Raw genomic sequence first — 15,073 nt, 5'->3', positions numbered from 1 at the left:
ATTTTAATTATTATTCAGTAAACCACTGAAACCATGGAAACATTTCAAAAACCAAAAATCATGAAACCTATCTTCCTCTACTTAACGTCTGAGAGTCTGACTCGTTTTTACATGAAAGAAATAAAGACAGAAAACATCAAGCACACCTTTAATATCCAGTCTTGCGTCACACTGCTTCGTCCCATACTCATTAATGATCCGACACGTGTAAACTCCAGAGTCAGATCTCACTGCAGACCTGATCGTCATCGCAAAGGTGCCGTCTGAGGTCTCCCGTACGATGTGACGGGCATCTGTTTTCACCGTGACTCTGTCCCTCAGCCTGACAAAGAGTTAACAAATGGAACAAACCCACAGTTTAAAGCTCAGAGCTGTTTTATTAAAAGCATCAACAGGAAAAACAAGCTTCTTATATTTTCTGATATGGGGTTTGACAGTTATGTGGTGGGTGGCATTCATTTGTCACTTCTTTATTTTCTGCTATTGTGGTTTAAAAATTTGCAGTGAACTCTTCTACAGAACCTACGTGAATGATTCAGCCTGTTCTGTCTACTTTGAGGACAGAGCTGATGTTACATGTTAAAAATATGACAACACTAATTATTACATAATGCTAGGGGAAAAAGACCAGAACGTGTCTCATTATCTCTTTAGTGTCAATATTTTTATTTGGAATGAACTTTTTTTTTTCATTTAGACTTTAGAGAAATAAAAAAATGCCTTTCATCTTTCTACCTTTTAACACAATTATCAAATATTAATTTGTAATGTTTCTCTATGAGGCATTGCTGTGCATGAAATGCATTAAAAACATCATAAAAACAGCTAATGTGATCATGAAATAACTAGGGTTACTGAGGGTGTTGCTCAAAAATGATTTGCACACAACACACAGCAGCTAACAGCTGGTCAGAGGCAACTTCCAATGCAGATTTAAGCCACGTCAAAGTCCCAATATCAAAATGTTAAAGTGGTTAATGCTGTTTCATAAAACTTTACATTACTGTCAGTTCGATTACAAAGAAAGTACACCCTTTTTGATATTAGAACATAATACAACTGGAAGGACGACGTGTTGTGAATTGGCGCTATATAAATAAAACAGAATTAAATTGAATCAGATTTTTACCAGGTTCCAAAATAAATTTAAACGGACTACAAGTGAAGCAAAACACACAACTGATTCACACTGGCATTACTTGGCAACAACATGACTGAAAATCATAGTACACCCTGTCTGCTTCTATTTTAAGGTGGAAACTTTTAGCTACTGATCTGCCAGCCAGATGCACTTATTGACTGAACATGTAGGTGTGTGTTACTACAATGCCAGGGCAGGAAGACATCAGCAATGATCTTAGCAAAGCAACTACTGCCACCAATAAATCTGGGAATGGATATATGGACATCTCCAAACAATCTAAAGTGCATCACAGAGAGAAAGATTGTTCCCATGTGTGAAACATTTCCGACAGCTGCAGATTCAGCCCAAAAGGTCAGAGCGTGAATCTCAGAGGACTGACCAAAGAACCCATGGGCTCGATCTCAGACTCTACAGAACTCCATTAGCAGTTAAAGAACAAAGTTTATGACATGATAGTTAGGAAAAGACTGAACAAGTATGGGTTGGAAGGGTTGAAGGAAAAGCCTTCTTTCCTTAAAATACGTGTGGCAGCAGAACTTAGGTTTTTAAAGCTGCATTTGCATTAGGCACAAAACTTCTGGAACAATGTCCTCTGGAAAGGAGTGTGCAAAGTAGAGCCGAGACGCCGGGTCTCTTTTTTTCTACTTTCGCCTCTCTGCCTGCTCAGACACAATAAATCAAGGTGGAGGACTCACTGGAAGATCTCAGCAATTAAATAAATTAGAATGGCCAGAATTACAGATAAATGCCCCCGTTTCCCCTGGGAAAAGGAGACTTCGACTGCGAGCTGCTGTCACAACAACTGATAGGAGTGAGACAGCTGGAAATAATGGAGTTCTCCTCCAAAACAGATTTGCCCCACTACAGAATGAAAACCAGGAAAATGATCCTTCTTCTGAGAACAATAAAAGGTTTGAGAACAACCTTCATTCTAAACAGTCTTCTCCTAAATTGCCAGAGAAAATCGCCCCAACGGACCAAGAACCCTAATAGTGGGCAACACAGCTGTGGATGGGATTAAAAACTTCTGCAGCAAGAAAAACACAGAAGTTATGATTGATACCAGTAATGTGGTCTCTGATATCTCAGAGAATATTCTTGCAATCACAGAAAAGCGCCCGTCTCTAGAAAACCTTATTATACACTGTGGACCCATGGATGATGTGGCTAAGAAAAAATCAGAAGGATTGAAGGAGGATTTCACTCGTCTTCTGAATATTGTTGGAGGTCTCGATATCAAGGTGTTTCTCAGCGGACCCTTTGCACCGATTTCTGTGGAGAAGAGATTTTTTCGAGACTTCTGATGATTAATAAGTGGTTGAAAAAAACATGTGCCACCACACCTGTGAACTTCATCAACAACTTTAATATTTTATGGGAAAAAAGACAACTCTTCAAGCAAGATGGTTTCTGCTTGAACAAGCCAGGAACCAGACGTCTCACATCTAATGTCTTCTATTCAGTAAATAATCCTCCAGCAGCTTCGACCTTCAGCAGAGAACATGGAGTATCAAAAACAATGATAACGCTGCTTCAAACAGCTCCAGCAGAAACAACCGGCCAGTTGGCTGAGAAAGAGAGGTCATCACAAAAGGTCTCCCCGCCAAAATCCACAGGAGAAGTGGACCCCCCCATTATACCCCCATCCCCCCAAACCCAGACCCAGACAGATCCCCCCATTAAACCCCCCTGACCCCAGACCCCGACCCAGACCACACAGAACTCTCACATCTCCCCACTGAGCCCGCTTTTTGCTCTACTGGATTCTGATAACATGAAAGGAGCTCTTAAGAGCGGGACCGAAATGGCTCTGACATCTTCGCCGTTCAACACCCCCCCCATAACTGCCATAACTGCTGGTTTGATCCCATACGCACCCACTGCTGTTTTGCTTTATTTTTGTTTAGTTAGATATTTTACCCCTTTTGTGTAGAATTTTGCATGTTGGATTAGGTGAGGATTATTAAATCGGAACAACGGATTGTATTAGGGATGTGATTTAATAAATGTTCACATAGATAAACAGAAGGCATTTCTGTGTTTATTTTGTGCAAGAGTAATTTGTCAGTCAAGATAAGGTTAAAAGTTCCACACGTTTCAGCAGAAACGGTTGATTAAACAGTGACATCTCTGGTAATAGTTATCAATTATTACTGAGTATTTAACGGTTGTAACAATCAAAGGTGTTGAGCCACAATTACAACACCAGAAACATCTCTGGTCTCGATTCATAAATGAGGATTTTGGTTAAGAAATTAATTTTGTCAAATTATGATTTTTAATTATAAATACTGATAAAGATTAATCAACCAATACTCATAATTCTAACAACTCTTCTACCTCCACTTTGCCCTGTAACACTGTAGATGAGCTGGTAGATAACTTTCATTCTAAAATCTCAGACATCATTGATTCAATTGCTCCAATTAAAGTGAAAGTCATTTCTGGGAAGAAAATGTCTCCATGGAGAAGTGCTCCACCAGTCAGAAGAGAAAAAAAGGAGTGTCGAAAAGCTGAACGCAGGTGGAGAAAGACTGGACTCCAGGTTCACTGTATTATCTATAAAGAGAGACTATACAGATATAACCTACAACTGAAAAATGCAAGGGAATCTTTCTTTTCTGAGATCATCAGCAAAAACATTAACAATACTCGTGCATTATTTGCCACGGTTGACAGGTTAACAAACCCTCCTGTAACTGTAGCATCTGAACTCCACTCTACCAGGGCCTGCAATGAATTCGCTAAATTCTTTACTGAAAAAACCCAAAAGATCAGAGGGGCAGTCATCCACATCAACTCCAGTACCAATGTTGTCTCCAACTAGAACTGATTTTGACAAAATTTCCCAATTTCACCGAATAAACTACATAAATTAGAAGAAATCGTACAGCAACTAAGCTCTTCTTCCTGCTGTCTCGATCTTTTACCCCAGGCCCTGAAAACAGGAATTATCAAACCTCTATTGAAAAAGAGCATATTGGACAAGCTGCTACTACAGAACTACAGGCGTATCTCAAACCTCCCCTTCATCAGTAAGATTATTGGAATAAGCTGTGTTTCAGCTGTTAAACAACTTCCTAACAACGACCAACTGCTTCGAAGTTTTCCAGTCAGGCTTCCTGCTCACCACAGTACAGAGACTGCTCTTGTCAAGGTGTTCAATGACATCCGTATAAATGCAGACTGTGGAAGAACCACAGTGCTGGTATTATTGGACCTTAGTGCAGCATTCGACACTGTTGATCACTCCATTTTATTAGAGCGCCTGGGAAACTGGGTCGGCCTTTCTGGTACAGCACTCAACTGGTTTAAATCCTACTTGAAAGACAGGGACATTTTTGTGTCAGTAGGTAACTTTACATCAGAGACCACAAAAATCACATGTGGTGTTCCCCCAGGGTCCATCTCAGGGCCCCACCTATTCAATATCTACATGCTCCCCCTAACTCATATTTTAATAAACAACAACATAAGTTATCATAACTATGCAGACGACACACAGCTATACGTTACGATGTCACCAGGTGACCATGAACCCATTCAAGCGCTGGGTAAATGCTTAGAAGAAATCAATGCTTGGATGGGCCTAAATTTTCTTCAGCTGAATCAAAACAAAACTGAAGCAATAATCTTTGGACCAAAGGAAGAGCGTTTAAAAGTTAGCACACAGCTTCAGTTAATACAGCTAGAAACCACCAGTCAGGCTCAAAACCTGGGTGTAGTGATGGACTCAGACCTGAACCTTCAGAGGAACATAAAGACAGTAACAAGGTCGGCCTTCTATCACCTAAAGAACATCTCCAGGATTAAAGGACTAATGTCTCAGCAGGACCTTGAAAAACTAATGCATGCGTTCATCTTTAGTAGAATTGATTACTGCAACGGTGTCTTCACAGGTCTGCCTAAAAAGTTGATCAGACAGCTGCAGTTGATCCAGAACGCTGCTGCCCACGTCCTCACTAGAACTAAGAAAGTGGAGCACATCACCCAGGTTCTAAAGTCCCTACACTGTCTCCCTGTAGCTCAGAGAACAGACTTTAAAATATTTCTGTTAGTCTATAAATCACTGAATGGCTTAGCACCAAAATACATTACAGACTTGTTGTTAGTGGATCAACCACCCAGACCTCTCAGGTCTTCTGGCTCAAATCTACTCTGCAGAACCAGAACCAGAACCAAACATGGAGAAGCGCTTTTAGTTCTTATACTCCACTAATCTGGAATAAACTCACAGAAAACTGTAAAAGCGCCGAAACCCTAATATGCTTTAAATCAAGAAAGAAAAAACTTATTTGTTTAGAGTGGCCTTTCAATGTGTTTTCTAAACATTATTAGTTAAGTTTTCAGTCCTATTTTCCTCTCGTTTTCTTATCCATCATTCTATTCTCTTTATATTTTTTTTAATTAGGTCTGTTGTTTGATTTTCTGTCTCATTGTAATGTTTTTCCTTATGTACAGCGCCTTGAGTGCTCTGTTGCTGAAAAGCGCTATATAAATAAACTTGACTTGACTTCACATATCACACCCCAAGCAGAGGCCCGAGAGAGCCCAGGGGTCCAGGCCCTGGCAAGCAGCCACCGGGAGTGAGCCAGCACACACCAAAGCACCGATACCATGAACCACAAGTACACCGGTGGGCAGAGACACCAACCACCGGTGGGTAGTGTGGCAGAGAAGAAATAGGCCCCGCATTTGATGGCGGGGCCTAACTGATCCAGGAGAGGGAGCAGCCCACAAGAAACAGGCACACACAGTCACAATCACACATTCCCACCCTCATGCGTACACATAAAAACACTCACACCCACGCACCCAACAGAAAGACAAACAACAACACTCTAGCCCGCCGCCTCAACCCCCCTCCAGAGCTAATAGCAAGCAGAGCAGCACACTGCCAAGCCCGCCCAACCATTTGGCCAGCGCCAGCACCCCCCCACCCCCCCCCCGCCCCATCAGTTCATGAGAGGGAAACATGCACCAGCCGGTTAACCGGGTCAGGCAGGCCAACCGCGCCTGGCCAAGCACATCCCACCAACCGCCAACCAGACCTCTGCCTGACTGAAATGCTGAGGAGAGCTGAAAACTCAGCGAACTGAAGCAACATTGAAAAGAAGGGGGACCAAAATCCCACCACATCGATGAGAGCCTGATAAAGTATGACAAAAAACAACAGCTGAAAGTTATTGCTGCAGAGACGGGCCTGGAAGCTGGTAAATCATGGGGCACACTTAGTTTTTCAAAAATAACTTTTGCCTTTATCTTCGTTCTAAATAATGACAATGTTTTAATTCACTTGAAATTATATTAAAAGAATTTAGAATCCAGAAGAGGTTTGATCAGTTATACGTTAAAACTCTAGAGCTAAAAGAGGATGTACTTTCATGTCAATATGGCCATAGTTAATTAACCAAACACAGACCAAAAAATTTTTTTATCGGCTTTATGGTCCTTTTGAGGGATTTCTTGATACTCAGAAATTCAGAGTTATCAATAAAAGTTGGAGTTGTCGTTTGTAACAAACATAAATTATACCAGAACATGTCTAGAAATATTGCACAGTGCAGAGACAAACAAAATAATTCCGTCTTTTGGAGGGAATGACTCAGTATTGTAACTCCAGATTGAAGTCTGAACTAGTGTATTATAAGAACTGTGTTTCTGGGTAATTAGCATCTTAACAGTTAACATTCTGTTTAACATTTCTCCCAACCCCGAGACTGTTAAGCCTAGAAAACATTGCCTTTTTAAGCAAAACAAACTTGATTAACAAACTCATGTGAATCTGCTTTTGGTTGAAGATTTCTTGTGCAACCAGAGATAATGAGTAATGTGATGTCCTGTAGGAACCTACCAATAAAGCATGGGTTTGGGTTGTCCTGTAATTCGAACAGACATGGTGACTTCCTGTCCTTCAGTGACAGCTTGATTTGTCATTGTTGCCTGTTTGAAATGTAATAAATACATAAAATACAAGATTTGTTACACATTCCTATGCTACATTTTATACAAGAGTTTTCCAACATGCTGTTAAATGTAAATGATAAAAAACTTTAACATTTAAAGTTAATTAGCCTGAGTTCAATCTGTCCTTTATGGTCTGACCAGAAAAGCAGGAGGTTCTCTGAATCTTGCGTCAATAGTTTGTCTTGGCTCTTGAACTCCAAAGTCCATAACTTCCTCCAAAGGACTTAGATACTCTTCATCAGATGTTATTGGGCTGCTGATTTCCATAGGCAGACCCAGACTTCCTTTTGGCTCCTGAACAGAGTCTAAAATAAAGAATGTTATGTAAAAAATGTTAAACGTAAATAATTAGATAATAAACCTGAGAAAATTTCCATCCATCCATCCATCCATCCATCCATCCATCCATGCATTGTCTTCTGCTTATTCGGGATTGTATTGCATAAGTTAAATGTCATGGAGAGAAACCTGGACATCTCTTTTCCCCCCCAGGCTCATTCTGGGTAATCCCAAAATGTTCCCAGTCCAGAAGGTATATTTAGTCCCTCCAGCTGGTTTTGGGTCTTCCCAGGGGTCTCTTTTTAGTGGGAGCCATCCAGGACGTACCCTGTACCAATGCCCACTGACTCCTCACAATACGGAGGCGAAGTAGCTGGTTGACAACTGTGGCCTCACAGTTAGAGGAGCAGACCCAGGTCCTGGACACTTAATACCTGGCTGTAAACCTCTCTGCTGAGGGTCATGACTTGAAAACACCAACTGAACCACATCATCTGCAAAAAGCAAAGATGAGAGGCAGAGGTTCCCAAACCAGATAGGCACTCCTCCATGACTACACCTTAGGTCCTGTCCATAAACACCACAAATGGGATGGGGGGCAGCCCTGGGGTAGTCCAAGCCACAATGGGAACAAGCCTAACAAACACCAGGGTCCTTTGCCATGCAGGTGGCAGGCAAAGGTGGGGGCCTGAACATGGTGATTCCTAGTGTCAAAATCTACCTTTGAGGACATTTTAAAATATAAAATATACATGATCATTAGGTCAGCTTTAGTTAAATACTTCATTTATGGTGATTCCCACCTTTGGTAGGGGCAGCGAACAGCACCAGTCTGTTTGAAAGAGTAGAAATTTAGCCTCACATAAACAGTCCCACTGTGAAAATTATGATTGGTACTAAAGAAAACTCCTGTCCAGGGTGTACCCTGCCTCTCGCCCATAGGCTGCTGGAGATTGGCACCAGCTCCCCCATGACCCACTATGGAATAAGCGGTAGAAAATGACTGACTGACTGACTAAAGAAAACTCTTCAAATCCAGGTGAACTCTTCTGGCGATCAGTAGAAAACTTGGATCTTAAATAAACTGAATAAACTAAAGTTTGGATCACACAATGTGTCCTTTGGATGAATGACTGTCAAAGCTCTTTTTTTTCATTCATTTCTCTAACATTTTCTAAAAATCTTTTGCAGCTTTTTATGCTATATGAAGCTTTGCTAACAAAAGTCATACTTGCCTGTTTTCAAACAGATCAGTTTATTTTGAGCTATCCAGGAGGACGATAATAACTGCGCTTCAGCAACATATTAGGGTTGCTGCTTTTTATTTTGTCTCAGTAAACATGTGTTATTCTGCTTTTTGCACAGTTCAGTGAGAACACAAGAGTCCAAAGGGTTTCCAAGCTATGTGTGCCCTCCTCAACCCACCCTTTTTACCATCTGAAATGGAAAATGGGGTTGGATCAAAACAATAGTGAATTCATAGTGAGTGCAGCTACTGAGACTCACTGGGCAATTTATAGGTTCAGTTTCACCTTGTAGTTTCTATGGTAACTATAAGTGTGGGAATTCAGCTGGAGTACATGGCTCACGCAAACACAAACACATGCACACTCATTTTGTTTAGGGAGATGACGATGAGGGAGCAGCAGAGAAACACAATGCCAGTGTGGGAAGACAAAGTCCAGAAAAATTGATTTTTATAAAGTCAACAACACAGACTGAAAACAGCTCTTATGTACAAATGTTTTCTTTTAAAATAGTTTAGGATTTTGCTTTCATTTGTTAAATGAAAAATGGTCTACACAGTTTGTTTTTTTTTACAAATTAAGGAAGTTAAGTTGGATCTTTAGAGTTCAAACTGTGGTAAGTAAAGTTTAGAAAGTGCCTTACACAAAAACAAAGTCACAAAGCACTGCTTCGCTGTGGTGGTGAACTGTTCCACAGGCAGAAAGGTCTTGTCCTCCTTGCTTTTCAGCCTTGTACGGTGAACATTTAGGAGATTTTGGGCTTGTGATTGAAGGCTACGAGGAGCAGAGTGTTTAGTTAAAAGCTGACACAAATAGTCAGGGGCCTTGCCATTTAGAGTGCTGTAGGTGAGGACAAGAATTTCAAAACAAATTCTAAAATCCATTGGGAGCCAGTGTAAGGAGTATAAGACTGGGGTGATGAGAGATAATTTACTGGATTGCATAAGAACTCTGGCTGCTGTGTTCTGAATAGCTTGGAGGCGTAGAATTGAAGATCTGTCCAGGCTTATAACAAGGGCGTTACAATAGTCTAAACTGGATGACCTGAATGCATGAAAAATGTTTTCTAGATCCATGGCAAGTATTTTAGAAATATTTCTTAAATGAAAGAAACAGGAACGAGAAGTGGATTGAATGTGCAAATCAAAGCCTAATGAAGTGTCAAATATAACTCCTAGATTTCTTACTGTAGGTTTGGTTGCTAGGCAAAAAGTAGCAACTGTATAATTGATTTTAGTATGGAGCAATTATCAAGGCTTCTGTCCTATCGTGTTTAAAACCAGAAAATTGCTTTTGAGCCAGTCACTGACCCAAGATAAACACTGCACGAGGGTGGACAGCCAATCCAGCTGGTGAGGTGGAAAAGATACAAACAGCTGACTGTCATCTGCGTAGATATTATAAGAAATATCAGAAAATGCCCAAATAATGCCAGCTAACTGATTAATGTAAAATGAAAACAATAATGGGCCCAGACCTGACCTTTGTGTGACCCACGAGTCAGAGGAGCAGAGTGTAGGAACTTGTCTGATCTGAGGCAGAACGTTCTATGTGACAGATAGGAGGAGAACCAATCCTACGTGGAGCCAGCCACCTTTTCCATTGCTTGTGAGACGCCTTTTGAAAGCCCAGGGTGCATTTCGATCCAATTTCACCTGGGTAATTTTATTGTCCCGGGGCCTTACTTTCACAGATAAAGCTCCTGGTCTGAGGACTTTCCAGATCTCCCCAGGATTGTTAAGAAGTGGGGATGTGTGGAGCATTGTGCCACTAGCAGCAGTAATGGCAGCGGTGAGTATACAAATTTATCGTTTTTATACCATTAGTTTTCACAAAAGTAGGATGTTTTTAAGCAAAAGAGTAGACCTCGGGCGCGGCGTTGGTGGTGTAGGGGTTAAGCGCACGACCATATACATGCAGCTAGGCAGCCCGAGTTCGAGTCCCAGGCCTGGCAACCTTTGCCAAATGTCTCCCACTTTGTTGCCCTCTTTCCTGTCTACCTACTGTCGAAGAAATTGAAAATAAAGGCCTCTAGTGCCGCAAAAAATATATATATATATATATATAACAAAATAGAGTAGACCTCAAAACTTCCACTCGGATTCAGTTAATCTAGAATAAGCCTACTTTGAAATGTTCTTTCGGAGTTGTCGGAGCTGCAGCGACCTGCTTACGGGTTGGTCTGACTAAATTAAGCTAGCCAGGCAGTTGGACTGGGTCTTTCCCACTAACTGCTGCCTGATCTGGGCCCAGCACTCTTAGATTTCCTGCTACCTGTTATCTGTTTGTGGCAGCTGAAAGCGAATATAAAGCATTGGCTTTTCATGTATACCTAACTTAGTGGAGTGTGAACTCCTTCTTACTTTTCATTTTCAAGGTTTTATGCAGACAGTTTTGCAGGAGGAGAGACCTCAGTTATAGGTTTAGATGAAGTTTCCCAAAAGCTCCATGATCCTCTATACCCTTGTGTCCTGCATCTTCTACTTTATATAAATATTTGCTTATGGTTAGACAGTCGAGCTTTCAATTATCTGTATTTCTGGACTGATTATCTGCTTTTCTTACTCTAATAAATACGATTTTTACTAAAAATATTTTTGTGTTTCATCTGTAGATGTCTGATATGTGTTTACCTGAATATTATAATAATAAACGAAAAACAAGTGTTATTCAGTGTTTAGTAGTTATTGTAAAGGAATCAGGCAGTTGTAAAGCAACGGCTCTGGCCAGATGCAGGTTGGTAAAAAAATGAAATGTAAAATAATGATTTAAACTTTTAATGTTTATGGATCTAGAGCAACTTAAGGAATAATGGAAGGAATTAATCAACTCTATAACTCTAAAGCTGCTCATCATCACTATTTTTAATCAGTTGAAACAAAAAAAAATATTTATTGGCTAAAAGTCTTTTAATGGGAGAAAAGAAGTAACACAATCTTCTGGACTGAAGATGTATTGCAATTTTCTTCACAACTGAATAGTGTATGTATATTTGGATCAAAGCTGTGCAATTTCTGCTGAATCAGGATGGGGGAGCATCTTTTGTTGTGAAGGAATCATGTTGGGGTTGTTTTTTCAGAATTAAGGATTAACAGGCCATCAGGGAAGTCAATGAAATACTCTATGAGTGCCCCAAGTGATCATATTATTCTTAGACCAGTTAATCATAAAGTAGGACAAGCTGTCAGCTTCCCTTTCAGTTTCAAGCTGCATGCTGATGTGCAAAGAGTAACATTACAATATGTGAGTCGCAGGTGCGTCAATTCTGTAGCAGTGATGCACATGTTTAGTATACATGGCATGAAAGAACTGTAGCAGAAAGTTTCAGTATGTCCAAAAATACAGTATCTATAACAGCCTGGCCTACCTTCTGTTCATGTATGCTACAATATTGAATGTGCAGTAACACAATTTGAAAGCATTATTTTCCCATGGCATCGTGTCTCCCTACACCATCTTATGCCCAAAAGAGCATTGTGTGGTGCTGGTATAAGACATTTCTGAGGATAGACTTGTTTGATTTTAAACAAATCTACTTAAGTAGTGTCTTCCAGTCCAACAAGAAATGAGCTCAACTGTCTGTTCTAAATTTTTGTTTCTCCAAACTAAGACACCTCAGTGTCTACAACATTGCAAATACCAACTGTTCAAATTCCCAAACAATAAAAATTCTAGTAACCCCTTTAGAATTAAAACAATAAGTTAAACACAAGCATTAATATAAACAAATCTGATCTTACCTGCTTTAACTGTAAGAGTGGCGCTGCTGGTGGCTCTTCCCACCTGATTAACTGCAGTTACGCTGTATTTTCCACTGTCAGTTGTTTTAACTGATTTTATCAGCAGACTATGTCGTTCACCCTCCACTTTGACCAGGTAATTTAGCATGCCTGTGATGTCTATGTTGTCTTTTGTCCAGGTAACTTGAATAGACAAGACAGTAAGACATTTAACTCAACTTACCCACCTAATATTCCTTTCAGTTTTATAATAACATAAAGCGAGACAAGTTACCTTCCGGAGATGGGGTTCCAACAATTATGGTTTTTAGTAGCACATCTGCACCAGCAGATGCTACAGTATTCTGAAGGGTAAACTCAAACACGGGAGCCTCCATTGGGTCTTCTCCAGCAGACATATAAGAATCATCTGAGGAATCTGCACATTTTCAACAAAAAAATATACCTGATGCTATTACCCCCTCAACAATATTATTAAATGACATGATTAAATATGATTCATTCCTAAACAAACTGAAACTTCATCAGCTACAGAGAGCTTCTTGAAGGAAGCACAACAAACCTAACTCTGGAGACAGAGGACGAGGACGTCGGTTTTTTCCTTTTGTCTTCAAAGGTTTTCCCTCCTTGGCACTCATCTGCTTGGACTCTTTTGTCTTTGCAGGGACGTCCTCATCCATTCTTTCATCTTCGACAATAATCGTGGGGACCTTTAAATTTGATACTGGTTTGGACACCTCCACTTCCATCATGTCCTCTGTGGGAGTAATGGATGTTACTCTTGGGGATTTTGGGCGAGGTTGAAGAGCATGATCTTGCATAATGACAGGCCTTTTCTGTACCAGAGGACTTTCAGGTCTGTTTTCAATTTTTCTTAATGCTTCCTCAACTGGTGTTTTTCCTGTTGAGTCGGGCTCTTGGATGTGTGGGTATTCTTGAATTCGAGATACTCTCTGAACAAGTGGACTTGGGGGCCTTCGTTCAACCTTACGCAGTGTCATTGTGACATTGGGTGACTTTGCCCTTTGTTGTTGATGTAATGCTGGTGAAGATGACCTTGGAACTATTTCTGTTACTGGACTTACTCTGTGCAATTCCCTGATGTACCGTTGCCCTGGCAGCTCTGATAACTGTACCGACTCTGGGGGCCCTGGGACATCTCTAAATCTCCCTGTTGTTATAGCTGTTGAGCCAGTTATTGTCTTTTGGGGTTGATATTGATACAGTTCCTGCTGTTGTTGCTGCATTTGTAGTTGACTCAGTTCCTTCTCCCTCTGCTCCTTTTCCCACTGCATGCGTTCCCTTTCTTGCAGTTTCTGTAGGACTTGAGGAGGAATTGGTTCAATTTTTCTGAAAGGCTGGCGGTGCCTCCCCTTCAGGGTGAGCTGTTCAGTGGAGAAAGATTTTTTCAGATGAGGTTTCCCAACAAGTTTTTTGATGCGCTGGAGCTCTTCCGTGAACTTGTTTTCAATATCTTGAACCTTTTGAGAGTAGCGAGGTTTCTCCTCTAGCGAAGCAGCTCTCTGTTTAAAGATGGATCTCCGTTCAGCAGCATCCTCTTTCAGTGCCTCTCTTAGATCTTCTCTTGAACTTTCTCTGGAGATGCCCAAACGGCTTCCACCATCGTCTGAGTCTACAGAGCCAGCGCGGTTGAACCCTGCCCAGGATCTGCCTGAGGTGGAACCTTCTGGAATATCAAGACTTCGTCTTCGCTCCTCTAAGCCACGGACCTTCTCAAAAACCTTTGAACTTGCCCTTGTAAGCTTTGGAGAAGGCCTGAGGGTGAACTCTTTCCGGGATGACTCACTCAGTGGGGTCTGTGGTCTGGAGTCTTTTCCCCCTCCCGGAGAAACACTTTTTGCCTGCTTAGTCTTTTCCTCAAACTCCCCTGGAACTGTGTCTTGGTATTCAGTTGGCACAACAGTTTTCCTACGCGAGCTGACAGGAGTGGTTGAACCACAGCGACTTGGCATTGGAGAAGAGGGGGCACGTTTGACCAGCCTCGGCGATGGCGGTGGAAGAACTTGGGGAGGAGATTCTCTTGCAAAATCTTCTGGCTGGCTTCTAAAACAAAGGATTTTATGCAAATACTGTTGAAATCGTTTAATATTATTTTATGCCAGCACGTGTATTTTAGAATGTGGCTCAAATAGAGATATTAATTCAGTACAACAAGGCATTTTTACTGTTTTAATGTGCTTCTTGCTTGCCTGGTAGAGAGATCCTCATGTCCATGTGTTCTACTTTTGTCCTGTCCACATTTGTCCATCACTGTTTCTCATGTAAAAGAACAGATATGTTGGTAATTTAGGCAGTGCACCTTTACAGACTCAATGAGCCATGCATGCTAAGAATGGAATGACGCTAATTTAAAGCTGCAACAATCCAGTGGGTCCTCAAATTTCAGCTCCTGCCCCACATAATCACAGCAGCAAAGACTTCTCACGCTAACGATCACTACACAACCACTCCTGTTAAGCCAATTAAACAAGGGCATTGAACACAAATAGCCTTAACAAGGTTTGTACTATTCCTCACTATCATTCATTGCAGATTTCTTGGACAATCTAAGGCAGCAATATCCAAAGAGCAATTGTTTTATTTAATTTATTATTAGGAGATGATTTTAGGACACCCCTACTTTATGTTTTACAACCAAAGCTGAGATCAGAACCTTAGTTTTGCATACATTATCA

General features: G+C 41.0%; 1 protein-coding gene across 1 annotated transcript in view; it reads right to left on the bottom strand.

The window, feature by feature from the left end:
* The window catches only part of spegb (striated muscle enriched protein kinase b), a 55,225-nt gene that overhangs the window by 27,368 nt on the left and 12,784 nt on the right, over positions 1-15,073 (bottom strand). Inside the window, exons 3-9 of the mRNA XM_047370590.1 lie at positions 14,588-14,648; positions 12,940-14,441; positions 12,652-12,795; positions 12,378-12,560; positions 7,250-7,416; positions 6,999-7,087; positions 147-322 (exon numbers count right to left, since the gene is read on the bottom strand). Coding sequence (XP_047226546.1) covers positions 147-322; positions 6,999-7,087; positions 7,250-7,416; positions 12,378-12,560; positions 12,652-12,795; positions 12,940-14,441; positions 14,588-14,648 — 2,322 coding nt within the window. The remainder of the gene's footprint in view (positions 1-146; positions 323-6,998; positions 7,088-7,249; positions 7,417-12,377; positions 12,561-12,651; positions 12,796-12,939; positions 14,442-14,587; positions 14,649-15,073) is intronic.

This window comes from Girardinichthys multiradiatus, chromosome 7, assembly GCF_021462225.1.
Source record: "Girardinichthys multiradiatus isolate DD_20200921_A chromosome 7, DD_fGirMul_XY1, whole genome shotgun sequence".
NCBI lineage: Eukaryota > Metazoa > Chordata > Actinopteri > Cyprinodontiformes > Goodeidae > Girardinichthys > Girardinichthys multiradiatus.
This window is presented reverse-complemented; position numbering and strand designations above follow the sequence as displayed.